Genomic DNA, 26864 nt, shown 5'->3' with positions numbered 1-26864 from the left:
GTGCATAGAGCCTGCTTTGGATTCTCTCTCTCTCTCTCTCTCTCTCTCTCTCTCTCCCCCTCTGCCTCTCTGCCTCTTTCCTCCACTCGCACTCTCTAATAATAAAAATAAAAAATTCTCTAATAGAGGAAAGGAAAATTCATTAAGCGATACTATATCCTTAGCAGGGTGCCACAGACTAAGAATGTCTATATAACCATTAAATATAAACTATACAGAGCAAGGGTCCCTATTACTAGCCTCCCCAGGAGACACGGCTGGGTCATATCACTAAGGGTTAAAGGTAGTAAGAAACAAGGAAACACAGGTGTCTCCCACTTTTCCACAGTTCACAATGTGCTACTTTGCTTTCATGCAAGACCTACATGTGTACCTGTTACAGCTAACTGAAAGGAATCTATAGATTTTCACTTTGATGAAATCAGGTGAAAAGCAAAAATGTGTTCAGTGTCTGTTTTGCAAGAAGCCATTATAGAGACAGGACGCACACCCCACAAGCAAGAGCGGCACCACCAGCCTCCTTCCCTGGGAGCTACACTCAGCACCTGAGCATTGAACGGTCTCGTGTCTGGGAGCATCTGAGCTCTACCTCCGTTTATTTTGCGCATCCTTTAGCAAGATGTGCCCGAAGGTATCCGAAAAGCCTAAGAGGTTATTTTTGAGGTCTGGGAATGCTCAACATTTTTTCCATATAAATTAATCGTGTCTGCCTCTCTGCTTTAGGACACTTTCGCTTACAAAAGGTTTCACAGGAATCCCCTACTTTCAATCAGTGGGGAAACCTGTAATGGCGATACAATTTTTTTTAATCAAGTGAAAAAAGGAGGATGGTGACTCCTTCTGGATTTTGAAATAGGCTGTACATGGGTATAGAAGTAAAGGGTCAGGGAATGGAAGTTGTTTCCTGACACTTGTTTATAGAAGTCTGATGTTTTGATGACATGATTTATAAAAAGGAAGATTTGGGTTTGGCATCCTTGTGGCCCCATGGCTGGTCAGATCTAGCAAAGGGAGAGCACTGGGAACAGAGAGAAACAACGCAGCGACACGGCCCCTGGCACCGGCCATTCCCTCTCACACCACCCCCTCTTGCAGACCCTGACCTCTGAGAATGGGAGGTCAAGGGGAATGGGGTTTTGGGCGGACGTTTTCTGTCCCATTTGAGGACACCTCAGGCAGAGCAGCCCGCTGGGAGCAGGGTCAACAATAACAACAGCATACTCAACAGCCCTGGGGCCCACAGTGGGAACCGAACTCACACGAAGGCAGAAGAGGGAGTTGTCTGTGTTGTATGATTTGAGAATCACCAGAAAGCACCTCTCTTACCCCTCCCCTCAGGACCCATCAACAGTGTAACACTCAACCATTTCTCGGTTTTGTCTAGTCGAATTGTCAATCGACTGAATGATCCCAATTAAGTGATTGAAATAACACTTCCTACTTCTGCAAAAGCGTATTAAAATTGCCCAAGCCTGTTAAAATCAGGTTTCAGCCTCAACAAATAGTTTAGAGGTTCACTGGACATAAAACCCAACATGAAATGATCTGGTGAAGATGACCGCGCAATCATTCCGTAACACAAAACACAGCTTTAAGGGGAAGGTATGAATTTGAAAACAAAAACAAAAACAAAAAAAAAAAACAAAGAAAAAGCATACACTCATCCAGACAACCTTTACCCTACCCCACAATTCCATTCAGAAACGGTTCTGAGCAACCATTCAGTCGGGCCATTCTGGAGACTAGAAATGACCCTTTGCTCTCCACTGAGGGCACCTGGGGAGCCACAGCATGGAAGTACTATCTGTGGAGATCTCTGACAACCCTGAGGGGCAAATGCGATTTTGGATTCACTACACTCTCAAACAAGGTAAGTATTGCTGAGCAATCAGGATGCATAAATGAAAGTCGCTATTTTGATTTTAGTCTAGCCATGCCATTTTCAAGAGAGGTTCTCCATGAATTGAGAGATCTTCAAAATTACTTGGCACTCTGAGAATATTTCTTATTTACCCACTAGAGACCATCTGAATACTAAATTTATTTTCCACAGATTCACATAAAGATTCTGGACTAGCACTGCCCGCTAACCTTAGCATTTGCATCATCAGAGTAAAACAAGATGGCTGCCCCTACAGGCACATTTCCCTCACGGGAGTTACAGAGTTTTGAGATGGCAGAATTCCAGAAAATCCTTAACTGCTACTTGGTTCAAATATGTGATGGACAGGAAAAGGCCGGGGGGGGGGGGGGGGGGGGGAGACAAATTAAATGGCGCTGCAATGCTCATTTGGCAGCTACCCCTTTTCAGTATTTAAAATTTTAAGTTCCATAATATTTACAGGATCTTCACATCAGAATTTATACTAAGTGTTAACTGTGCTACATTTAAAGTTTTAACTTTAACGTTGTCTTTTTTTTTTACTTCCCATACGGTTATATATTTCACTTTTCCATAATGCCATATATTATTCAAGTAATCCTGAATCTTCTTGATGTTGTTTTTAACCAAGCAGTACACATTTCTGAAGATGTGAAACAGAGCTCAAAGCTGAGATCACAAAACCACCATGATCAAGCTTGTAACTATGTTCCAAATGTGCACAGAACAAAAACTGTAAAGAAATACAGCTAAATATTAAAAGTGGTTGTGTTTGGAGGTGGGTGGCTCAGTTGGTTGAACACCTATCCAACTCTTGATTTCAGCTCAGGTCACGATCCCAGGATCGTGAGATAAAGCCCCGCATAGGGCTCTGTGCTGAGCATGGAGCCTGTTTCAGATTCTCTCTCTCTCTCTCAAATCAAAAACATTAAAAGAGATAAATAAAAGGGGTTGTATTTCAGTAGAGAAACAAGGAACAATTTATTTTCTAATTTTTGTCTTCTAGATTTTGTAGTAAAATAATAAACTTTAAAGGACTGGCCATTTAAATGGATACCTACAGCACATCTATTTCATTCAGTTATAGAAATAAAAACATCATAATTTCATATCTTTTTGAAACAAACATGTTCAGGAGATGGGCTAGGTGGGTGCCCTAAGAAGGGCACTTGTGACGAGCACTGGGTGTTGTATGTAAGTGAGGAATCACTGAATTGTACTCCTGAAACCAGTACTGACTGCGCTGTATGTTAACTAAAATTTAAATATTAAAATAAATTTTAAAAAGTAAATAAGTAAATAAAATATGTTTAAATGCTTTTTTCTCAAGAAATCTTACATTAGGAACATTTATCGCGTATGATAAAGACCATATTATGCTCATATATAGTTAGTTACATGTCAACATTTAAGAAAAATAAGCAAGTTATCAAGCTATTTATCATCATTACATAGAATGGACTGTCTTGGGGAGCCTGGGTGGCTCAGTTGGTTGAGCGTCCAACTTCAGCTCAGGTCATGATCTCAGAGTTCATGGGTTCAAGCCCCATGTCAGGCTCTGTGCTGACAGCTCAGAGCTAAGGACCCTCGGCTCTGTGTCTCCTTCTCTCTCTGCCCCTCCCCTACTCACACTGTTTCTTTCTCTCTCTCTTAAAAATGAATAAACGTTAAAAAAAAAAAAAAAACAGAATTGACTGTCTTGACTAAAGCCAAAATTTGACTCAAATAACATTATTTAAACTTCACAGAAGTTCAATTCAAAAATTAAGCCCAGCATTAACCAATGGTCTACTGTTGAACTACCATCGATAACAAAGAAATATTTTTCCCTTGATAACCAACACAAGAGAACTTTGCAATTAAAGAACAAGTCGAACCACAAACTTTAAATGTGACACTCTTTCCATCATACAGGAGTATATAAAGATTGTATGGGAGTATGTAAAACAGAGGCCATGTGACAGAAGGTTCATGTGTCTCCGCCCCCTTAGGTCAACCTAACCACGCCCAACCCCCTCCTCCTTTATTGTTTCAGGGCTGTGAACAGGTCAAAGGAGTGGGTTCTATGGGTTATTTACGCAATTCACAAAACTAGGATTCATAATCAAATATCCATAGAACATTATAAAGATGTTACCGGAAGCATATTCAGAATAACAACATGCTAAAAGTAAAAACAAAACTTCGTCAGCCTTAATCACATTGTTCCTTCTCATTGAAATGATCAGAATATCACAGGACGACTCATCTTTTCAATAGTCTTGGAAAAAATAATAATCCTAAGAACACATCAACCTGCAATATAAAATCCAACATCTTACACCATATTAACGTCATTAGGAAATGTTTCAGACAGGAATATTCAAAATGTTCTAAAAACCTTCACTGTGCACGGGCCCCGTTTCAGCAAGAGGAGCTCAGATTATTTTTAAAATATTAGAACAGGTGCCCTGCTTGGTCAATAAGCAGGCTGCAATAGCGCAATGCTGCAGACCTCTGGATCCAGGTAGGTCAAGGCCAGCCCTGGCCTGCGGGCGCTGTGCGAATAAGCGTGAGGAAGTGACTTCACCTCTGCAGGTCTCTGGCTACTCATCTATAAAATGTGATGACAAAATGCCTACTTTGTTTCATAAAGATGAAGTGAGAAAAGTGGCACAATCGATAGAATTTGGTTGCCGTTAGTCTATTATTAATTTCACGTGTTTAATAGAAACTCTTATGCGGGGGGGAAAAAATTCTAAAGGCAATGAAGAGTGTGAATTCTTTTCTGATTAGTGTTATTTTTGAGTTCCTGGCGCTGCAGGTGTGAGCAAGGCGTGAATACCTTTACAGAAGCGCCAAAAAGAGGTCGAGCCACTTGCGTGCTGTCATTTGGAAAAAGCCCGTGCTAACGGCTGCATTCCTTTGAGTCAACTTTTATCTCATTCTTAATGGATGATGAACATTTATGAGGTGCTGACTATCAAGGATTTTCCACTAAGTCTGCTGTCCCTCCCGTACCGAGGAACTCGCCTGAGTTACGGAAGGTCTTTTCTCCTTCCCTTTTCTTGCCAGCGTGTCCAGTCCTTTTAACGAAGAAAATATGCCCTTCTTGTTTCTTGCTCGCTGGGTCAGGGAGAGTGTTCTCTTCCGGAGAGCAGAGTCATCTCGAGAACATACCTAATTGAAAACACAGTTTAAAAAATCTTAAAATGTCATTATTTGGGGGACAGGATTCACCGTTGGCTGAACTGGAATAAACCTTGCTCGCTCAGCCTGTGTCCTGACCAGCACGAAAGCTACCGCATGCCTCACATACCAGAAACACATGCGCCCTTCAGATGCCTCTTATCTGGACAACACGAACCTAGTTACCACTTTCAGATCTCTCCAGGGTGGGCAGCAAGTGGGCAAAATGATCTGCAGACCCCCAGGCGGGAGCCAGTACTCGCCACAGAAGCCAGCCGCCCAGAGGCCATTTCGGAAAACCCAGAGAGGCTCCGCAAAGCGCAAACAAAATACGCTTCACTTAGTCCTCGAATTCTTCACACACCTGTTGCTGTTCTTCAGGGTTTTCTACCTTCCTGACGGTACGAAGCCTACCAGACAGAAAGGCAGATGCAGATGCGAATATTTAATCACAGTCTACGAGTGGCTGGCTTCCTCAAAGAAACAGCGGAGAAGCCAGGGCTCTTGACAGCAGGATGCCTCCCGCCGTCCAGGCCCGCAGTGTCCGGCCCCGGGTGGCCCCTGGTCAGTTACTGGGTCAAGTCATAGGACAGCTGAACTGCAACCAGCTGGGAAAAGGTGAGCATCCACAACTCTCCCCGAAAGCCACTGAAACAGCCTTTCCCAGGAGCTTACCAGAGCATGGAAAGAAGAAACGGACAAGATGCCCAACCTGCCAAGGGCCAGCTTGGAGGGGCGGCTGGCGGCAGCAAGGAGGCTCTTGGGGTTGGGCAGCTCCCCGCCTTGGAGGCTGGCCAGGTAGCAGCGCGTCCTGAACAGGTCCATGTGCAACTTTTCCAGATTCTGCTCCCACTGCTGGATCTGTTTTGGAAAGAACGGGGGTAACTTAAATTAAAATGAGAAGTTTTCGTGGATCCAAGTGAAAATAGGATGCCTTTCACAAACCGCCAAGGAAAAATTTGTTTCAGCAGGTGCCACACGGTTGAAATCAGCCTTCCCTGCTCACCCCATCTGAAGCCCTCCTGCCTAAACACGCCAGGTCTGATGGTGCTGTACCTCATCAGGAGGGCAAGAACAAAACAAAGCCGGGGGTCCCAATACAAAACCACACATGCCGAGACAGCAAGACCCTTGTTGAACTCCGGCACCCTGACCCACGGCAACTTACGGCAGGAGGCACACCCGTAAGCCAGTTACTTCACTTTAATTTCCCTGCACATTTACAGCCTGTGATCTTCAACCAGATTAATGGAATTGCACACAGAGACTGGATAATGGACACAGTGACTTTACAGTGTTGTGCATTCTGAATAAATCACTCAACATAATAAGAAACAAATGGGGGATAGGCGGGCTCCTGGGTGACTCAGAGCCCTGAATCAGGCTCTGTGCTGACAGCTCAGCCTGGAGCCTGCTTCGGATTCTTTATCTCCCTCGCTCTCTGTCTCTCACACTCTGTCTATCAAAAATAATAAACATTAAAAAAAAGAAAGCCAATGGACTTCGGGGATAAAGACAAAGAGAGCTTTTACTCCTATTTTAAGTGTATAGAGAATAATCACCATCCATACATATAAGCGGCACCTGGGTGGCTCAGTTGGTTAAGCGTCTGACTTCAGCCCAGGTCATTATCTCACGGTTTGTGAGTTTAATCCACGTGTCGGGTTCTGTGCTGACAGCTCAGAGCCTAGAGCCTGGAGCCTGTTTTGGATTCTGTGCCTCCCTCTCTCTCTGCCCCTCCCCGGCTCATGCTCACACTCTGTCTCTGTCAAAAATAAATAAACTTAAAAAAATTGTTTTTAAATATACATCTGAATAAATTAAAACACATCTAAATTATTTACACAACTGAAATTTCTATGTGCTTCTTCAAAATTGAACTTATGAATTGGTAAAGAAACATATTCAAATTCGGGGGGGGGGGGCACTCCCCCTTCTTCCAAGGATCAGAACACATTTTGTTTGCATATCACCTTTGAAAAAGGCTCTAGTCGCTCACCAACACCAGACTCAGCGGCAGGGCAGAAAGCTGGCCTTCCAACGGTGGCCAGAGCCATCGCCACATACAGGAGAAGGTCTGCAGCAAAGGCTTGTCATTAAGATTCACATGTCACTTCATTTGCAACAGCTGCCTCTCTAGTTTGGCCATGTTAGGCATCCAAGCAGATTTTAACTATTCACAGCAAACTTTCCTTTAAGGCCAATCCTTAATACTGGGTAAATGGTATTTTGCAAGATCTCCAACACTGAACACTATGCTCACTGCGGTCTCTCCGGAGAGAAAAGCAGTTACAAAGTCTGGCTTTTCTCCAGACTCCCTCCAAGTCCTCTGGATGGGTACCTCTAGAAGGTCACCGTATACCTTCTCTACGTGAAAGAAACACAATGAGGGGCACCTGAGCGGCTCAGTTGGTTAAGCATCCGACTTCGGCTCAGGTCATGATCTCACCATTCGTGAGTTGGAGCCCCCCGTCAGGCTCTGTGCTGTCAGCTTGGAGCCTGGAGTCTGCTTCGGATTCTGTCTCCCTCTATCTGCCCTTCCCCCGCTCATGCTCTTTCTCTCTCAAAAATAAAATAACCATTAAAAAAATTGTTTTAAAAAAGAAAGAAACACAATGGCTACAAGATTTAAAATAATTTGTTGATTCATCATGGTGTGTCAACAAAACAACAAAGTCGCAGAGTATTCTGAAATTCTCAATCTCCATAGTGAATTTAACCTGTTTAAGCTTCCGCACATCCTTATTAGCGATGCGATAGCCTCCTGGGGTCAGTGAAAACCAGAATGATGTGTTGACTTTTAAAAATGAACACGTCCAGGTCATATACCTGAAGAGTCTATTCATTAAGCGTGAAGCCCATTTCAAACTCCAACAATCCTGGTTCATAGCCTTAGTGAGGACCACAGCTCTAGACTAACAGGACAGTCCAAATTGAAACTGCAAATCTCTTCTTGAGCTTGCCACACGAGCGCATTCTAGATTCCAGAAGTAACGAAAAGGTATTATGCAACCATGAGCTGACAGCTACCAGAAGCTGTGAGGCACAGTGAAAACTATACTCCCAGTTCTGCCTCTCAAATATCTTCTCTAGCGGATTCCTGAAAATCCACAGTTACAGATGCATTCTTTTGTCTTCTAATAACATGTAGATGTTTCCAGATTGGGTAGTCTATTAAAGCATATCCCTCATTTATACCTCCATGTGAAACCGTTTATGAGGTCATCTCTAGAGGCTCTGTTGGGGGTGGAAGCGTCAGAGGAAAGAAAACCAATGGGGCACTGGATACTCCAAGAAAAAGAAGCCCATGCCATCCACGGTGGATTAACAAGACAAAAATAAGAAGTAAAATAAAATCTGGGTCTAGGTCAATTGTGAGAGATTAGGGAAGGCGAAACTCCTATTTTCACTGAATTCTGCAGTTTGCCAACATTTGTTTTTGTTTTTAACGTGTTTATGTGACTCCACACCAAAACACCACTGGAAAGTGAAGACCACACCGGCTCAGTGATACCCAGGCAGTCTTAAAATCTTGTCAGAAACACTGTGATCATCGTCAGCCTAGACATTTCCACCCAAAATGCAGTTAAATTCATGAGAAGAAATGGATTCAGATGCTTACGTCGTTGGGAGACCCAGACAGCATGAAGACGGTCCCTAACATATGTGATGATGCTTCAAGAGAACTACTATCTCAGTCAATACTCTACATTGTAGAGGTCGTTTTAAAATTGAATTTCATAAAAAATGTAAATGAGAAGGGACTTGATGACTTCTCCATTCCAACAATGTTTCCCACGTTCATCCTGACTCAGCCTTTGAAATGGTTCATTCTGTGTCTGTCAACTTGACTGGGCCACGGGGTGTCCACAGTTATATGGTCAAACGTTATCCTGGGTGTTTCCATGAGGGTGTTTTTGGGTGAGATTAACATTTAAATGGGTAGGCTGAGTAAAGCAGATGGCCTCCCCAATATGAGTGGGCCTCGTCCAATCAGGTGAAGGCTTGAATAAAGAACAGAAAGGCTGACCCTTCCCCAAGTAAGGGAGAATCCCTCCTGCCTAGTAACCTTCAAATTGGGATACTGGCTTCTTTCCTGCCTTTGGACTTGAACTACCAGCTCATCCTGGGTCTTGAGTCTGCCAACCTTCGAATGGGAAGGACACCGTCAGCCCACCAGGGTCTCCAGCCTGCCGATGCTGCAGATCATGGGACTTGCGTGCCTCCACAGTCACATGATCACGTTCGTTATAATAAACCTCTTTATACATATTCTTTCATACATCCCACTGGCTGTGTTCCTCTGGAGAACTCTGGCTGATACAGCCTTCAGCTCCACAGATTCCTGTAGCAGAGTCAGTCATCATTAGTCACATCTATTCCATATCTAAAGACAATATTTCTCTTGTTTGGAAGGCTGTGGTTCTTTTAAATGAGGATTTGTGGCTGGATAAGAAACAATGAAATATTCCATTTTTCTTTCCACGGACTCACCCAAGTTGTAGGAAAGGAATTGGGAGAATACCAGGTAAAAGTATCAGGAGGGCATGGATTCACATGCTCGGGTTACTTGGAGGGAAGGGGGAAGAAGACAGGCTGATCCACGAGTCCAAAACAGACCCTGTGACACTGAGAAAGTCCGCCGACTTAGGCAATGAGCTTGCAATTACCGCACCCTCGTTTCTCAGCGGAGGAAACTGAAGCCCCAAAGGGAAGTGACTTGACCAGGGCCCCGTAACGAGCCAGCCCTTCCAGACCCGCAAAGGCCCAGAGCAGATCCTGAGGTGAGCAGCATGTGTGGAGAAGCTACCATCAAGCACTTGCAAAGCAGCCCCTGAATCGCAGGCCCTCTCACTCGTAAGGCAGATGTCTGCGTGCCATTCAGCACCCACTGCGGCAACTCTCCTGTAAATTTTCATCCAACTGTCGCCTTTATTTCTCCCCCAAATCTCCAGGCATTCCATGTGGAAGGGAGACTATCTACCCTCTCACTTGGGTGCCCCATTCGTACGGAACACTTTGCCTTCAGTCTCCTTCCAGGTTTGATGTGCGAGTTCAGCCCAAATTTTAAGTGACGTTAACTAAAAAGATAAACATACTTTACAGTTACCCCTCAAAGATGAGACAAAGGAGGAGATAAAGATACGTTTTTATAAAGGCAGAGAAACAGAAGACAGTTTTGTAGCTATTACAATGCTACCTCGGTAAATTTTAATCACCATCATCATTTAACACAGTAATGGTATCTGACATCACATTTATCAGGGAATTTCTGGAGACTTTTTTTCTAACATTATCAAAAACTAAAATGCCCAAAATCAAGTCCCTTAATCGTGGCTGTGTTTCCCTTTTCTAAATTCCTTAAACACTGACCATTGTCCCTAGACATTTATCTTTTAAAATAAATTATCAGGACATGAAAATAAAAACTCAAATTCTATGCAGATTGAGCTTTTATTTCTTCTAACATCCTGCACAAAACAGAAAAATGGCATGAAGAAAACTCACTCTAAGGAATTAACTTCCACTGCAAAAGAAAAAATCACAAAGAACAACATTAAGAAGAAAACCCCCACTTAAGCACTGTCACAAAAGCAGTACAAAAGTTTCCTCCTTAATATTGCTAATATAGCTATATTTATTTAATGAGCTCAGAAAGATTATGGTCTGCTGTAGAAAGTGGGAGGGGAGGAGAGGGAGCCTCATGCTAAAAATAACAGATGAATAAGTGATACATAAAAACGATGACAAGCACATTCCTGCCACACCCAATACCCCTAGAAAAATATTTTCTACCATTCAGTCATTTGATCACAGCATTTGGTCATTTGTCCATTACAAGGTCTGACCTCAAAGATCATTAGTTTTTCCTTCTTGGTAGAGCAAGTTGAAGTATTTTCCAAGCACTACAACCTAACCTTCTCAGGAGAATCCTGCTAGCGACAGAGACTGCACTGGAGTTAACTAGTGGGTGGAACACCCAGCTAAGGCTTAGAGAATCTGTTTTGTTTTGTTTTCCTTTGAGAGAGAACTCACACGTCATAAAATTCACTCCAATTTATAATGGATACACTTCCTATCAAACCGAGCCAAAAAATTCAAGTTATGGAAATCATTTAAAATCTAATTTCAATTTTCTATAAAACCACGGATCACATGATTAATCAGTAAGCAAAACACAATCTGATTCACAAAAGTCTTATCAAAAGGCAACAGAGCCCAGTGGCTAGTAGTCGGTAGTAGTTTGTAGTCAAATCCCAGCTCCACCACTCACCGGCTGTGTGATGTTAGAAAACTGACTTAACCTCTCTCAGGGTGTGTTCACTCATCCATCCAACAGGTGATATGTACAACTTTACCTCATGGAGTTACGGTGAAATCATACACGATGGTGGCCTGAGGTAAGAGCCCTGGTAAATAAACTCATGGGCCCTGAGGACCGGGAGTGAGGTCAAAGAGAGGATATGTTAGCTGGGAATGAAAAAGGGAAGGCCTGAGGGAAGGAGGGCCAGAGCTGGCGTCAAGGAGCGGGGGCGGGGCCCACACAAAGAAGAGCCCAGTGTACCACAGTGAAGAGGACAGAAGACCTTCAGGAGCTCATCTTTCAGACTAAGAGCAACCTTATGCACAAGGCGATAATTATAAAATAATGTGATGAGAGCAATAAGAGACCCCGAAATTATGGCAGATAAAAGAGGTCCCTGCTGGAGTGAGTGGGAAGGGAGTCAAGGGAAGCCTCCTGATAAAAGTAATCCCTACCCCCTTCATCACAGATGAGAAGGGGTGAGCCCAATGACAGGGGGCGGGGCAGGGGACAGGGCGTGTCTGTACATAGATGTGTGGCCCATATGGGTCTTCTCTGCCTGAGGGGGGGTGGGGAAAGGAAGGAGTGGAACCTACAGGAAGTCTGGCACTGCTAGGAGAGGTTATCAGGGGCTTCATCTTATAAGGAGTAGAAGCCAGGAAGGATTTTTAAACCTGGCAATCACATGATCAGATCTGCTTTACAGATGCAAACACTCTGGCCTGGTATAGAAGAGGCATCTGAGGAAGGGCAAAAGTGACGGCCTCTGCCGCGGTACAGGGAAGGAAGAAGACATTCCTACCTGCCCCTCCGGCTCTCACCTGCATACCGTGTGCCTGAAAACTCAAATTGCCGCGGTGCCCCGGGTCCTTGCAAAGCACTCTGCCTCTGTTCCTGCTGACTCTTGGCCTGGCATTCCCTTCTCCATTCCTCTCCTGATTAACTAACTCCTCACTCTTCAAGAAGCAATGCAGGCACCCCTCCTCCAGGAAGTCTTCCATGACTACACAGGAGGCTAACCTTCCCATTTGTCTTCCACAACAGTCTGGAATATCATTTGCCCTGGATTCATTAAATTATGTTGAAATTATATGCTTAACTGTCTGGCACCCTGCCAGGCTGAGAGCCCCTGAGGGCAAAGACAGCATCTTCTTTGAATCCCCGGGCTGTGCACATTTGCCTGGCCCAGATACGCACTTAATATTCACTGAACTCAAGTGAAAGCCCAGAACCTCCATAATCTGGCCTTATCTCCTCAAATCCCTTTCGCCGATACCTCACTCACCAATGTTTTATTCCCCAAATGGCTTCCCACAAGCACACACCCGTATCATATTTTCCTCAAGGCCTTGCTTACTTTGCCCCTGCCCCCACCAACTCAGTTTCCAACTGCCTAGATTCAATCCGTCCTCTTTACTGTTTCAGAACTTTGAGTAAATATTTAAAAGAAGTCCACGTTTCACAAAGCCCAGAGCAGACAGGAGCCCGGCGACCAGCCTGCAGCTCCCACCACATCCTCCGCCCTATTCTGACTGCCTTCCCCCCCCCCACCCCCCCTGCCCGGGGCCTCATTAACCAGGGGAAGTGAGGAACACACGGAGGGCATCAGGATGCGGAGAAGCCACCTGGGGGGAAGCCAAGATCCACGAAGGGTTGGTGAGGTTTTGCCCCTGTCTGTTTGTTTAAAATAATAAATGGAAAGGAAAATAAAGTACCAACTGGACTTAATTTATAACTCTTCCTCCCTCAGAACTTCAAAAGGCATCCAACGTGTAGACGGCTGCACGGGCCGCTCCACATTGGATAGGCTCGAATGAAAGCTGTGTCATCCTGCCCCACACAATCTCAGAAAGGCCCTGGGACCAGCCCACGTGATGGTCTCTTTCAAGCAGAGCACGTTACCACCCAACACTATGAAGATCAGCCGTTATTATCGTGATCGCGTCGTTTTATCTTTCTAGTTGGACAGCGTGTACACAGTGATCTCCTCCACCCAAGCACATCAAAGAAAATCCGTTTCCGGAGACTTTACTGTGCATGATGTAACATACCCCGTAAATTCTGCTATTATTAGGCTATAAATGACCATATCTGAGGTTCGGGGGGGGGGGGTCCTCTGGGGGAAAGCGCTACATAGATAAAATATTTTCTTTGATGTAAAATAAAACATAGTGGCGTGGAGATTTTTAAGAAGTAGACAAAGCACTACTGCTCTTTTAAAGAAGCTTTTAAAAGGGAGTTTAGAGAAAAGTATACAGTTATGGGATATTTGGGAGGTCGTGTTCTTATTGGTCTGGATTTGAAAACATCTTTGCCTTTGCAGCTTCACATAACATTCTCTAGTCAAAGACCATCTCATAAAACTAATCCTAAGCATGTACTTGTTAGCTGCCTTGACTTTTCATATTCTTTGCGTCTCCAAGTAAAGAGCTAAGAGCTCTCTTTACAAACATCTGGCAAACGAGCTAAGGACAGTGAGCGTAGCAAATGTAATTTGTGGTACCCACTGCAAAGACCTCTGGGAAAACAGGACTCAAGTACAACCTTAAAAACTGCCAATATGGCGAGGAGAGTATTTTCAGGTGGAATTTCTAAAGATCAATCCCAACTGTTTACCAAAAATTCACAAGTGCAACAGGAGAAGGGAACTGTGTATACAGGTGGGGGGGGAGGGGTAAGGGTAGGACGAACCAAAATGAAAAAATTAGTAGGATCAGGACAGTGTGCTTCAAATAGCTAATGTAATGATTCTGATAAAGAATGCATAATGTGCCACAAGTAAGAATTAAAAGAGCTTCTCTTCAGCCAACCAAACCATCAAAGACCCTTGGGTCTGTACAGGGTTTTATGTGAATGTAACTCCCCTCCCAGAGATATCATAAATTAATCATTGGTCAGCTATAAAAGACACTTAATAAAACTGCATTATGGCATAAAATTACATTTACTGAGAATGTGTATTTTTTTTTAAAGTTTGCTTGGATTTCCTAGGGTCACTAAAAAAGGAAAAGGGAAGGAAAGGGGGGGCAGTCCAAGAGCCTCTGAATGTTGCCCAATTTCCCTTCTCTCCATCGACCCAAACATTTGACATTATATAAGGACCTAAAGACTCCAAGGTGGACATCCCTTTATAGGACTAAAGTATGGCTTCAAAGGTAAATTTTAGAGAGCCAACAGAAGTTAAAACCACATTTTTCCCATATAATCAGCCCGAGACTGTTTCATCGGGGCGCCCCAAACACTCTGAGACACCTGAATCCAGGAGTTCGACCTCTGAGGACAGACAGACAACTGTGGCTCCTGGGTCCTGGAAATTCAGGACCACACGCGAGATGTGGCACAGGAAAAACCGGAAGAACCATTTCTCCTTCTTCGAAAGCTTTGTGATTTGTCAGGTAACCCTGACCAAGGCTCACATCCCTACACGCCACAGAGACTGAAAGCTGGGAGATCGGGACCTGCCTCTGCATCTGAACTCTTCCCAGGCTGAGCAGAGGAGGCTGCTGCTCAATCAGAAGCAGGCAGAGGGCAGAGAACACGGGGTGAGCTCCTGGGGGTCCTACTTCCTCCTGTGGCTGTGTTCCTGCCAAGCTCCCGAACACCTGCCACCTCTCTCCATTCTCTGCTGGCAGCTTCAACTTTTTTTTCCACTTCCTTGTTAACTGGTAGTTTGTAGTTTGCTAGCAGGTCCTCTTTAGATAAATGGCGTATTCCGTTTGAGGAAGGGTTCAGGAGTATCGGATATGCTGAGACACTACGGAATGATAGAAATTCTGTACTCCGAAATCCATTTTCCATATAAATCGTTAAGCTTCTATAGTGTCACCTTGCATCAGGCCCTGGTAACTGCACATCCAGTGCTGTCCCACCAACTAACAGACTTCCCTATGTCATCTGTCCTCCAAATCTGATTAATCTTCTAAAGATACGATGTTCAGCCTCCACTTAGGAAGACGGAGATGCTATAACTTTCATGGACACGTGTCTAAGCGCTCAGGGTGCATGCACAAAGGAAAACATATTAAAAAGCTGCTTCTCCTCCTACAAAATGCAAACAGCATAGAAACCAGCTGTTTAATTATGATACGAATGTGGAGCTAGACCAGAGAAAGCATCGTCCTTTAGCATCTTATCTGTTGGCAACATACATACTTTTTTTTTTTTTTTTTTTGGAATCCACGGACACAGGAATAGCTGTATGGCACCAAACCAAACTTTCTGAAGCCACCCTCTGTATCAGAATCCTATCTAATTGTCCAGTGGTTTCATTATAGAAATCTTGGTCTGCACGTGACAATATATGAGACGATCGGCGAGGCACGAAGAAGCTATTCGAGATTATGAAAAAAGATCTGGCCACAAAACGTTCCGCTGTATGTGTAACAACCACCAAATGTTGTGAAGTCTACCGACATCACCGATGTCACAAAAGTGCTGCCACTGAGTACCTGAAATGAGAAGCCACAGAAACTATCTCCCCCAGAGGTGTAGGAAACATCACCACCATCAGTTTGCATCCAAACTCAGATTTCTGCTGAGTGACATGAGCAATGAGAGAAAACACGTAAATAAATACTACCTGGTTTTCTATGGCTTTCCTGTTCTTTGGGTCGCTCACCACGGACAGCTGTAACTCTGCCATCTTTCTCATCTTGCTGTCCATATCTATCTTCTGAACAAGGTTTTTGGTCTGGCTCTTCAGTAGGCGAACTGTGTCCTCTTTTCCGTGTTTCTTTGCAAAAAGGGATGCGCAAGCTGAATGTATGGCAGTGACCCAGTTTTCCAGATCTGTCTGGCTAGTGGCCTAAACACGGGGGGGGTGGAAAGAAAACCTATTTGGAATTGTTTTACCACAAAGTGTTCTCCAAAGTGGGAGGCTGGGCTTTGATGTGTAAAACCCAAGAAGTACCTTCACTTCATAAAAATGGTTTAATTTCAAAAACAGACCCAACCACTCAGCTCAGATTTGCAGACTTCCTGGACTCGGGAGGGTCTGAGAGAATGCCCAGAGCACAGCAGAAATAACCGTGCAGCCCCAGATCCGACAGGAAGACTAACCACAAACAAGCTGTAGGCCAAGAGCAGAGGAGTAATCACACCGGGGCACATCCACTCAGCTCAGGGTCCTTACACTATGCTGGTCTCTAAATGGGAATTTATCTTCATAATTTTAATACAGTGAGAAAACATGAGAGCTTAAAAGGTTAAAGTCTGAAACATGGACATGAAATTTCATCTGCAGTATGAACTCTGTTATGAAATCTATAAAAGAATATTGGGGGGATGCGCACAACATTAAAACAGTTGTCCTGGAGCACGGGGAGTATACAGAATGGTTCTTCTTTCTCTGGTCTTCAGTTAACTTTAGACACAACGACTACATGCAATTTCCATGTAAGAAAAATATTTTAGAAATAAAACAAGTCTGGATAAAGCAGCATGGGCAAAGATTAGGATTCTAAGCAGGCCGAAAAGCCCTTTCCATTCCCTTGATGTCCAGAAACAACCACACAGATTCAAGCTATGGATGGATCCCCCAATTAGCTCAGGGATCATACAACAGGACCTACTGGGCAAATTTCTTAGAACTAAAGATATTTTGTCTGAATCACAAAATATACTCATTTCACACTTGCCCCTAAGATCTCTGTGTGAGTTTAATCCAATGTTCTTACCCTCCCTACAGTTCAGATTAACAGCAATTCGTTCCTTGGCCTTAAAGCATCGTAGAAAGTCTCAGTAACCTGTGTTAAGAGAAGGAAAATCCAACTTCAGGCCCTGAATCTTTTAAGTCAAGTCGGGGACAGCAATAAGGCCAGAAGCCCTATGAGTTTACCCGGTACCAGCCACAGGAAATCCTTTGCAGGGAATTCTAGATTGCCCAAGTCAGCTGACAGAACACCATGTTGTTCTGCAGGGCTCCGGGACCAGCATCATCAAGACACCTGAACCTAGGACCCAGCAGGTCCTTCCGTGAACCTCTCTGACCAGATACAATCTGCAGCCCCAACTGGGTCTCCAGGCAGGACTGGTTAGACTGGGGAGCACTTGAGAAGCACACTTCTCTTCCTTCACTTCTACCTCTTTTGAGTTAATTAGTAATGACAGCAGCACTCGGGGTGAGGATTCCTTTAGCACTTAACACACGCAATTCTTCATCCTCAAAGCAATCCTCTAAGCCACTGTTCCCCTACTGGTTGTGGGCTCCGAAGCTCAAAGCACTTCGGTAAGCACTCGGTCTACGGTGACCCGACCCACAGCAGCAGGAGCTCCCACCGAAGCCTGACACCAATACTGATGGCTCAGCATCACCACACTCTTCAACTTCGCACTTGCTAGGAAACTGCCAAGAGCTGTAACAGCAGATACCTTGCATCTTAGCATCCCAAGCCCACTTCCACTGGAAAATGAGACTTCCCAGCATTTGTCTCTAAGGTTTTCCTGAAAAGCTGCTTCTTTTACTCGTGCTGGGATTCTTGGGAAAAGTCTAAAGCCATATTCTGTAGGCCTCTCTGAAAAGCCTCCACTCTGGGCATCTCAGACCTTGCACCATTAGATCACGAGCTACTCCAGAATGGGGAATCACGATTTTTCTCTCTTCAGAGCCTCACGATCCTCCTGTGGGCCCCAGCTCAGCACCCGCAGGGCATCCCGAGGAAGGCCTGCTCTAGGAATTACTGGATGTGCCCCGGCCCCGCATCACCGGACAGTGAGCAGAGGCCAAGCTCTAGCTTGCTTAAGCCCCAACCCAAAGCCTAACTGCGCTTTTCCTCTACTTCACTGCTGAGCTGTGCCTCTTCATTCTGCTCCTTTCTATCCTCATAGTACACAAGCCCTCGTGTCTCAAACCCCCGTTTAGAAAGCTCGGCAGTACCTGGAAAAGGTAGACATCTCCAAAGGAGTTGCTGAGGCAGAACACGTTCTCCTTCTTGGGATGCTCTGGGACGGACTGCACTATGCTGTCTTCCGCAAACAGGGCACACCGAGGGGCGCTACTCTGGTCCGTGCAATTCTTCCCATACGTCTCGTAGAATAGCAGCGTGCATCCTAGGAGAGAGAAGCAAAAGAACATCTGTGCCACTGTCCTGAGGATCCAGGAAGGTATGGAGAAGCTAGGGGATACATCTAAAAGAGAAAAGAAAATGGAAAGAGACAACCACGTAATACAAAAGGAAACGGTGGCCTCCAAAGTATGCCTTGTTGTACTAGCGTAACTCAAGTGAAAACGACATGTTTTTGTAAACATGGTATCAGTGATAACAACACCAAGCAGTTATTATTGCTTACTCTGTGGCAGAAATTCTTCTAAGTTCTTCACTGGCTCATTTAGTCCCTACAGCAGCCCCAACAGGTAGGTGTGGTTATTAACCCCATTTTACAGATGAGAAACCTGGAAGATTATACCATCATGCAGGTCCCACAGCGGGACTGCCCAGGAACTGGCCCCAGAGCTCCTGTTCTTTTTTAAATTTATTTATTTTTGAGAGGAAGTGAGAGAGCAGGGGAAGAGCAGAGAGAGAGAAGGAGAGAGAGAATCCAAAGCACATGGCAGAGCCTGATGTGGGGCTCAGACTCGTGAACTGCAAGATCATGGCCTGAGCCAAAATCAAGAGTCGTGTGCTTAACCCACTGAGCCACCCAGGCGCCCTGAGCACTCGCTCTTAACCACACCACTGAGTTATTAGATCTGAATGCAGGAAGCCACAGAAAACCCATGTGCATTAACCAAGGGAGCTTCTACGCTTAAAATCTGCGGTAACAAGAAACCGAGCTTACCTGGAGAACTTTGCCATTTATGAGAAAAGTACCCAGTTAATTCTCCAAATGCCACGTAAAATAACTTAATATTAGCGTATTCTTCTATGTCACAGTAAGAGGAAATAACAGTACACATTTCACTAGTTTAGAGTAAGAGGGGAAAATGAAACTAAATACCCCTCGACTTTAAAACATTACTCCAAAAATGCCTGCAAGTACACAGCTTTCCATTAAGAAGCCAGTGAAGTATTATAGGTAGAAGTTGTTAAGGATCTACTTTGATAATTAGATAGGAGTGCCTTATAATTATCAGACGCAGTCTTCAAGCAAATTCTTTTTTTTTTTAAATTTTTTTTCAACGTTTTTTATTTATTTTTGGGACAGAGAGAGACAGAGCATGAACGGGGGAGGGGCAGAGAGAGAGGGAGACACAGAATCGGAAACAGGCTCCAGGCTCCGAGCCATCAGCCCAGAGCCCGATGCAGGGCTCGAACTCACGGACCGCGAGATCGTGACCTGGCTGAAGTCGGACGCTTAACCGACTGCGCCACCCAGGCGCCCCAAGCAAATTCTAACATGCTCACAAGTATGTCCTCTTGTTCAAAAACCTTCATCCAAAAAAACACTTTTGAGCACTTCTCATGTGCCGAGCCCTGCCACCAAAATATGGCTGATGAGGTCACCATCCCTCTGCTTTGCAAAAACCTCTTACACTGATACCAAAGAAGCACCAGCCTGCTCTCACCTACGCTGCGAACGAATGCGGTCCACGGCATGCCTGTCTTACTCTCTGAGTTAGGAGTCCTCATTCACACAAGCGTAAATGTTTTAAAACGCTATTTCATGCTAGCCAGCCTCACCTCACTTCTTCCTTCAAAACCCAATCTGAATCTGGACAAACAAGTTCAGATCATGGGATCCAGTGCAGCACAGAAGCCAAGAGAAAAAGAGGCCGGCAGGTAGCTAGCTCTCCCCCCAGCAACAACATCACCAGGACACCACTTTCTCCCTCCGTGGTACTTAATGATCTCAAGAAGCATGAGCAATCTTTCTCCCTGCAAACAAAAGGCACCCACACTAAGGCTGAGAGAGGCTCTTGGAAGAAGGAAAAACATCAGCAGGTATCCAGCCAGAGCCGCTTCTGCAGGACTGAGCCAGTCTCCTTTTCCAGCCACGGATGCGGTGAGAAACGATGCCCCCAAATGTTTCCATCAGGAAACGCCTGAGTGCCGCTGGGGGATCCGAGGACCAGGGTCAAGGTGACAGATCCACGCCAGCTCTGCCCAGCCCAAATTCTTTCCGACAGGTTAACATTTACTTCCCAGTTTCCCTATCACTGTACTCCCAGCAGCCGTGGTTTGAATCATTACATCTAGAGGAAACGAACACGATTTTGGGCAGGTGCCAAGCTGCCGCCAAGCCTCACACCCTATCGACAACAGACCACCGCAGCTCTACCGTGACAGTGTGAAACCAAAAGAGGACATGTCACCCTAGCCCCAGGCCGGGATGTAAAACAATAGGCACAAATTGTGTTGCCATCAAATTTAAAGAACAGCAAATCAGCCGTAAACCTATTACCTCAAAGTTCTCTTCATCTGTGTCTCGAACACTGGGGAGTAAGCTGGATGGAAAGGGGCCCATCCGAGTCAGTGCCGTCTCCTGCCCCCGCCGCCCCCACACTGCATTTCGGCCATCAGCCCTGCCCTGTCCCCGCCAGGAGCAGGAGTTGGCCTGGAAGGCTGACAGCGGAAGTGCTTCTCACCACGGTAGGAGAAGGAGAAAACGGACTGGAACAGCAGTGGGAGGACAAGAACAGGTGAGGTACTGCTAGAAATATTACCAGCGGACAAAAGAATTAGTCGCCTTCCCTAAAGCCACCTTTTCTTTTACGCCCTCTCAACCCACACGCATCACATCATCCTCATCAGCCCTGTCACATGGCAGAACCACCAGAAATCCCAAATTACTCCATGAACCCCTCTCCCGATGTCGTGCGTTCTGAGGGATTAACTCTTCAACCTTGCCAACTGCCCTACCCAGAAGTCCCCTGTGAGCCACGTGAAAAGCCACTCATTGGAGAAGACATAGAGCAGAATTACCTCTGTTACAGATTTATTACATCCTCCAAGCCCTAGAAAACGTTTCTACCTTTAGCATACTATATATTCAACACAGGTACACAACCAGTGTGCTCCTAGCTGCTCTCCCCAGAACACTGTTTCCAATTTATTTACACAAACGCTTCGGAGATAATTTTAAAATTCTGCTTAAATGTGTATGTGTGTATACATACACACACACACGTGTGTGTACGTGTGTGCGTGTGTGTTTTTAACAAGGATTAAACCAAATAGTTAAGTCTCAACATTACAACTTGGATTCTAAGCCAAGAAAGCTGAACTCAACCCATTGAATTCCCAGAGGAAAGAGGTGTAGAAAGCCACATGGAAAAGGTTATGCTGGGAAAAAAAACATCTTTATCGCATGCCCTTCCTTGGCTGCAAAGGAAAGGAAGGAATGTGTGCTTGATAACATTTACACTCACAAAGCACCCTTTATCCGTGGGTCCTGAGGTGTTTTATGAGCAAGCTCGAGACAGCAGTGCGCAGGCAGGAGTGTCGATCCTGGAAATGTCGAACAGCTCAGGACCACGCCTGCCGCGGAAGTCCCTGGGGTAGCCTCCACGATGGAAAACTAGAACCCAGACGGGAGTTCTTCCAACAGTGAGTGATACCTGCCTGAATCTCTCCCAGGAAACCTCCGACAATCTGGCTTCGCACAAGCGTCTGCAGGAGCAGGGAACTCGGGAAGATGGTGTCCCTTCCACTTGCTCATGACTCTGGTCACGGTTGTATTTCTTTTTTTTTTTTTTTTTTTTTTTTTTTTTTTACACTAATTCAGAATCTGCTTGCCTTCCATCTATTCGTGCCATCCCAACCTCTGGAGAACCAGAACAAATTCAGTGTCTCTTCTGTAGGACTGCTGCTCTCTGCCACGCCAGCCCTTATTTTCTGCAAGCTCAATGATCCTGGATCCTTACACCATCCCCCATATAGCATGGTTCTAAATCCCTCTGGTGTTCACCGACAGCCTCATTTCTTACAGCAGGTTATGGACACACAAACACACACCGTCACCAGCCCCCCACCACAGCCCCATGGGGTGCACCCTGGGGGATTTTCAGAGCCATTAAGACAGGCAGGGAACAACTTCCCAAAGCATCGATTTTATTTATTTTCTAATGTTTAAGTTTGAGAGCGAAAGAGCCTGAGCAGGAGTTGGAGAGGGGCAGAGACAGGGGAAGACACAGAATCCGACGCAGGCTCCAGGCTCTGAGCTGTCAGCGCAGAGCCCGATGCGGGGCTCGAACCCACAAACTGCCACATCATGACCTGAGCCAAAGTCAGCTGCTTAACCAACTGAGCCACCCAGGTGCCTCCAAAACCATCAATTTTAACAAACAGGTTTTACATTGAAAAATAAACATAAGTAAATACAATAAATAAATACAATAACTAAAAAATAGATACATGTCACATTATGGAGTGGAGTGCAACTCTTTCAAACATCATGCAGGAAGGAGGCAGCTTCAGACTGTGATTCATAAACAATTTCATAGGCTCACTCCCCCAGAGGGGACATTTTCGCTCCCTTCTCCAGTCAAAAATACCTCAGGTGGACCCTATTCAAGAACCCTCATCTTGTTTGCTAACAGGTCTCCTGCACTATCTTGCCCCCAAGGACAGAAATGGCCAGGTCCCCCCAGGGCAGAGGAAGGAGAGACTGATGTGGTTGTAGAACATGGGACATCTCTAGAGTGGGAGAGAGCCAAAGCATAAGAGACTCTTAAAAACTGAGAACAAACTGAGGGTTGATGGGGGGGTGGGAGGGAGGGGAGGGTGGGTGATGGGTATTGAAGAGGGCACCTTTTGGGATGAGCACTGGGTGTTGTATGGAAACCAATTTGACAATAAATTTCATATATTAAAAAACAAAAAAAGAACATGAGACATCTCTAATGATGAAGCCAAAGATCACATTTACTCTTTTAAACCACATTTACTTTTATCTTGACTTCATCACACTGGAAACCACTCAATGAATGGCCTCCAGACCAAATCCCCAAGTCTCCTTCACTTGTAATACCCTGGAGCCACATCTCCCTATCCTGTACTTGGGTGGTTACATGATTATGAACCCTCAGAGCATAACCTATCCCTTCGAACTGTATCTTGCTAGATTCATCCCCTTATCCCAACTTTCCAAACCTTGTTCATCATCCTGTGTAAGAACCTGCCTCCCCAGTATGCCCAAGCCAGCTAAGCTCTTGGCCTTCCTCAGCCACCATGTATCACAAGGATCTAAATCCACAGCTGGAAAAGAGGACCGCAGTCTGTGCTGGGCGCTGGGTCGCGGATTTTACAAACCTTCCAGTTTGCTAAGGGAAGATGTCACTTAAGGACAAGATACCTTCCAAAGTGCATCCTGCCCAGAGAGGCTTATGGGTAATTAGGAAATGGCACCAGCTCCCCAAGGCTGGGGTGGGGCGTCTTATGATATTTACATAGTGAGTGAAGAAAGGAAGGTAGAAAGAAGCACTGTGGAGGGCTCCAGGCCTTTCACACATATCATCTGCAGACAGGATTCCTAGTTCCACTTTCTCCCAGGATAGGGAAGGATGTCACCAGATAAGGATAAGATAGGGAAGGGTGTCGCCAGGCTTGGCTTTGAATGCCACACTCAGTTCCTCTGACAGAGTCACAAGACGGTTGTGCAGAAATGCCAGCGGCTGTGAGGCTGCTCCTCCTGTTCGCATCTGTGTAAATCATCTTTACATCTGTGTAAATCCACACTGTATCGACTTAGAGCCTCCCTCTTCCTCAGGACACTTAGATAGCTTCAAATCTATACGCCCATAATGAGCAAGGCAATTATACTTTTTAAGTGGCAATGCCTACAAGAAATTTTCCTCATCTTAACAAATTCTTACTCCCATTTCCTTCACATTAAAAAGAAGACATTTGTTTGTGATAACAATTAGACTTTCTTAGTTTATAAAGAGTAGAGCACACAAATCAAATAATCCAGAGGAAATTCTTCATCATACAAGCTGAGGAGGATACTTCTCTGGAGTTCTGAACATGTGCAGTTCTGAAGATGGTTACTTATTTGGAATATTTTTACACCCAGAGGCAGGAAAGGTATTAAAGAATGGCACAGAAATACCTATAAAGTAATAAGCTATAACCATTAAGTTCAATCATTATGTATCGGAATGAATTACATATGTGAGTATTACATAATCCATCTTATCTAGGTTTGAGAAAGTATTTGTAGCAAAGCATGCTGGGAATTCTGCATCAAATCCCTTCACATTGACGCAAACTAACCCTGGACTGAAGGGCACTTCCTAGGAGAGAGGGCAGCTGGGCAAAATGATTCCAGTGGCCCTCGAGTCAACAATGCACTTACCTTTCAGCGTCACCCAGTATTGTTTCCACTTCCTCCGAGCCACCAGTTCAAGCTTCCTTTCCTTCTGCAAAGTGACCAGGGGTTTGAAGAACAGCCATCCTGCTTTCCGGACCACCCCTTGCTCCTTCTCAAAGAGCAGATCAAGTTGCTCCAAAGAGCTGAGTGACCCGCTGCTGGAGTCGGCGGTTTCCGTGGATGTTTCTGGGTTCTCTGTGCTGGTTCTGCTCATTTCCAACTCCCGCATGAAATTCTCATAAATGTTCTGTTGGAGGGGATCGCTGCCAATTGCATGAGTGGATTCGCTTCTCTGGGACAGGATCTGAGCCGAGCCCCCTGACCACAGCGAAGCAGACACCGGGAAGGGCCCCTGCACATCTGCATTCAGTCCATCTGAGCGGCTGTCAAAGTAGTCACTGCCTTCCTTGGACCTCGGCTCCTGTGAGCAATGCAGACGAACACCCATCAGAGGTTACATACGTCCACAGTATCCCTTCCCAAACACCGCAAACGTGTCTTACTGTCGGTTGCTAATGCTGCTGCCTCCAAGCAACATTCTTTTAACAAAAATGCACCTTCAATCATCAAGTCACCAAACCAGAAAGAACTGTAGAAACAGTGTTGCCCAACTCAATCTACAGCCAGTAGAGTCAATGCTTCAAGATATAAACAAAAAGTCACTGACTATCCTAAATCTAATCTATGCTGAGCATCAAGAAGTTAACCAGCATATTTAAAACACATCGGCAAAGATTTCTAGGCTGACATTTCTTCTGTGAATCAGTGTCTTCCTGGAAAGAATTCATGCTCTTGGCAGTCTGCCTTCCTCCTGGATCCCTTTAAAGCTAAGTAGAAAATCACTAGTTCCAGGGTCATAGGGTGGGGTGGGGAATAGGCATGCAGTGTTTTTAGGTGTTGTTACGCAAACTTCTCTTCCTCTGCCAGAAACACAGCCCCCAGCGTCTCACCGCCTCTACCCAAATCAAGACTGGAGGATCCCAGCACCTTATTTTCAACTTCAGGTAGTAAAAACCACACACCTGGAATTCCTTATCTACAAAGGGTATTTGCTACTAACTTGTTTTTCATAAACAGTATTTTTCAGTTAATTTGGGAATTTCTTTCTTGAAAAGAATATGTTCCTTTATGCACATCCTTTTATTCGAACATCTATTTTGTTCTAGGCATTGGGGATACCAAAGACACGATTCTTAACTTTAATGTTTATGACAACATAAAATCAGACATAGGCAGCTGTAAGTAGAATTAATATTTATGTAGTAACAACTGCCCCCTATTAGACTAAGTGCACTCAACACTGAAGCGGCCATGCACAGAGCTGAAAACATGAATGTTTCCTCATTTAGATGAGAAGTTATTTAATAAAAAGAACTTTCATACAGGCCATTCACTGGTAAACATCAGTAACTACATTTTTCAGCAGAAAGTGACCTTAATCTAAGATGCTAACATTCCAAACTTAGAGCTTAGATTAAGGTAAGTCTGCAGAGGGATGCTAACCACACCATCTAATCAGCTACTGGTGGGCTTGCAATCATGTTTCCTTATCCATTTCAATAAAAATGAGGGCAAACTCAATGAAGGACCATTGACAAAGGCCTTATCGTGAATATTCCACTGTGTGGAAGCTTTTCTTTTCAGAGATTCCATCCAGATATCAAGTAGCAAATACTTGCTATCTTTTGTAGGAAAATCAACGAAGAGTGCTTCCAAATACCCAGGGGCTAGAAACAACGGAGCCCCAAGCACAGCGATTACTAACAAAAATATTATTTTCCACTTGTGTTTACACCGTGTCCCACAGTCATCTTTATTTATACACAGATGCTTATGTAACGACAAATATGCCAGCTGCAGCAGTGAGTCACTTAGAAACTTTCAAAATAGTACTAAGATTTTTTTTTTAATTGTCACTTTGTTGCTCTTCAAAACACTCCTAAGAGGTGAAGAAATACTGCTCATTTTAGTTAGTATTAACATCATTTCAGCTATGAATATGACTCTGACTCACAGACCCCAAACACTGGGATACCTCTGATACCCAGCAAGAGCTATAATGGGATGTTTGAAAATAAGCCGAAGTCTGCCAGGGAAAGACACTCAGGTGCCAAACTTAAATGTGACCCATAAACATTCTTGACTGTGGTTTCTCACAAGAGAGTCTTCAAGTTGTAATGCTGACTTTTAAATGTTCCACCACAGCAAAGCACGACAAATTTTCCCCCATAAAAAATAGGAAAATATTGTATTTTAGCATTT

The 26864-nt window shown here is 44.7% G+C and overlaps 1 protein-coding gene across 6 annotated transcripts in view; it reads right to left on the bottom strand.

Annotated features, from left to right (window-relative positions):
• TIAM2 (TIAM Rac1 associated GEF 2) overlaps positions 1-26864 on the bottom strand; it is a 189600-nt gene that overhangs the window by 75655 nt on the left and 87081 nt on the right. For 4 of the 6 annotated variants that reach the window (XR_006202907.1, XR_006202908.1, XM_042940125.1 and 1 more), the window contains 5 exons: positions 24588-25023; positions 18229-18401; positions 15934-16158; positions 5726-5911; positions 4883-5041 (listed from right to left, as the gene is read on the bottom strand). Coding sequence is in view for 4 of the 6 variants with exons in the window: in XM_042940125.1 (XP_042796059.1) it covers positions 4883-5041; positions 5726-5911; positions 15934-16158; positions 18229-18401; positions 24588-25023 (1179 nt within the window). In the remaining 2 variants the exon portion in view is untranslated. The remainder of the gene's footprint in view (positions 1-4882; positions 5042-5725; positions 5912-15933; positions 16159-18228; positions 18402-24587; positions 25024-26864) is intronic. The other 2 variants (XM_042940127.1, XM_042940128.1) reach the window with 2 other exon arrangements.

This window comes from Panthera leo, chromosome B2, assembly GCF_018350215.1.
Source record: "Panthera leo isolate Ple1 chromosome B2, P.leo_Ple1_pat1.1, whole genome shotgun sequence".
In the NCBI taxonomy this organism is placed as follows: Eukaryota; Metazoa; Chordata; class Mammalia; order Carnivora; family Felidae; genus Panthera; species Panthera leo.
The sequence above is the reverse complement of the archived record's forward strand: the minus strand, read 5'-3'. Positions and strand labels throughout refer to the sequence as shown.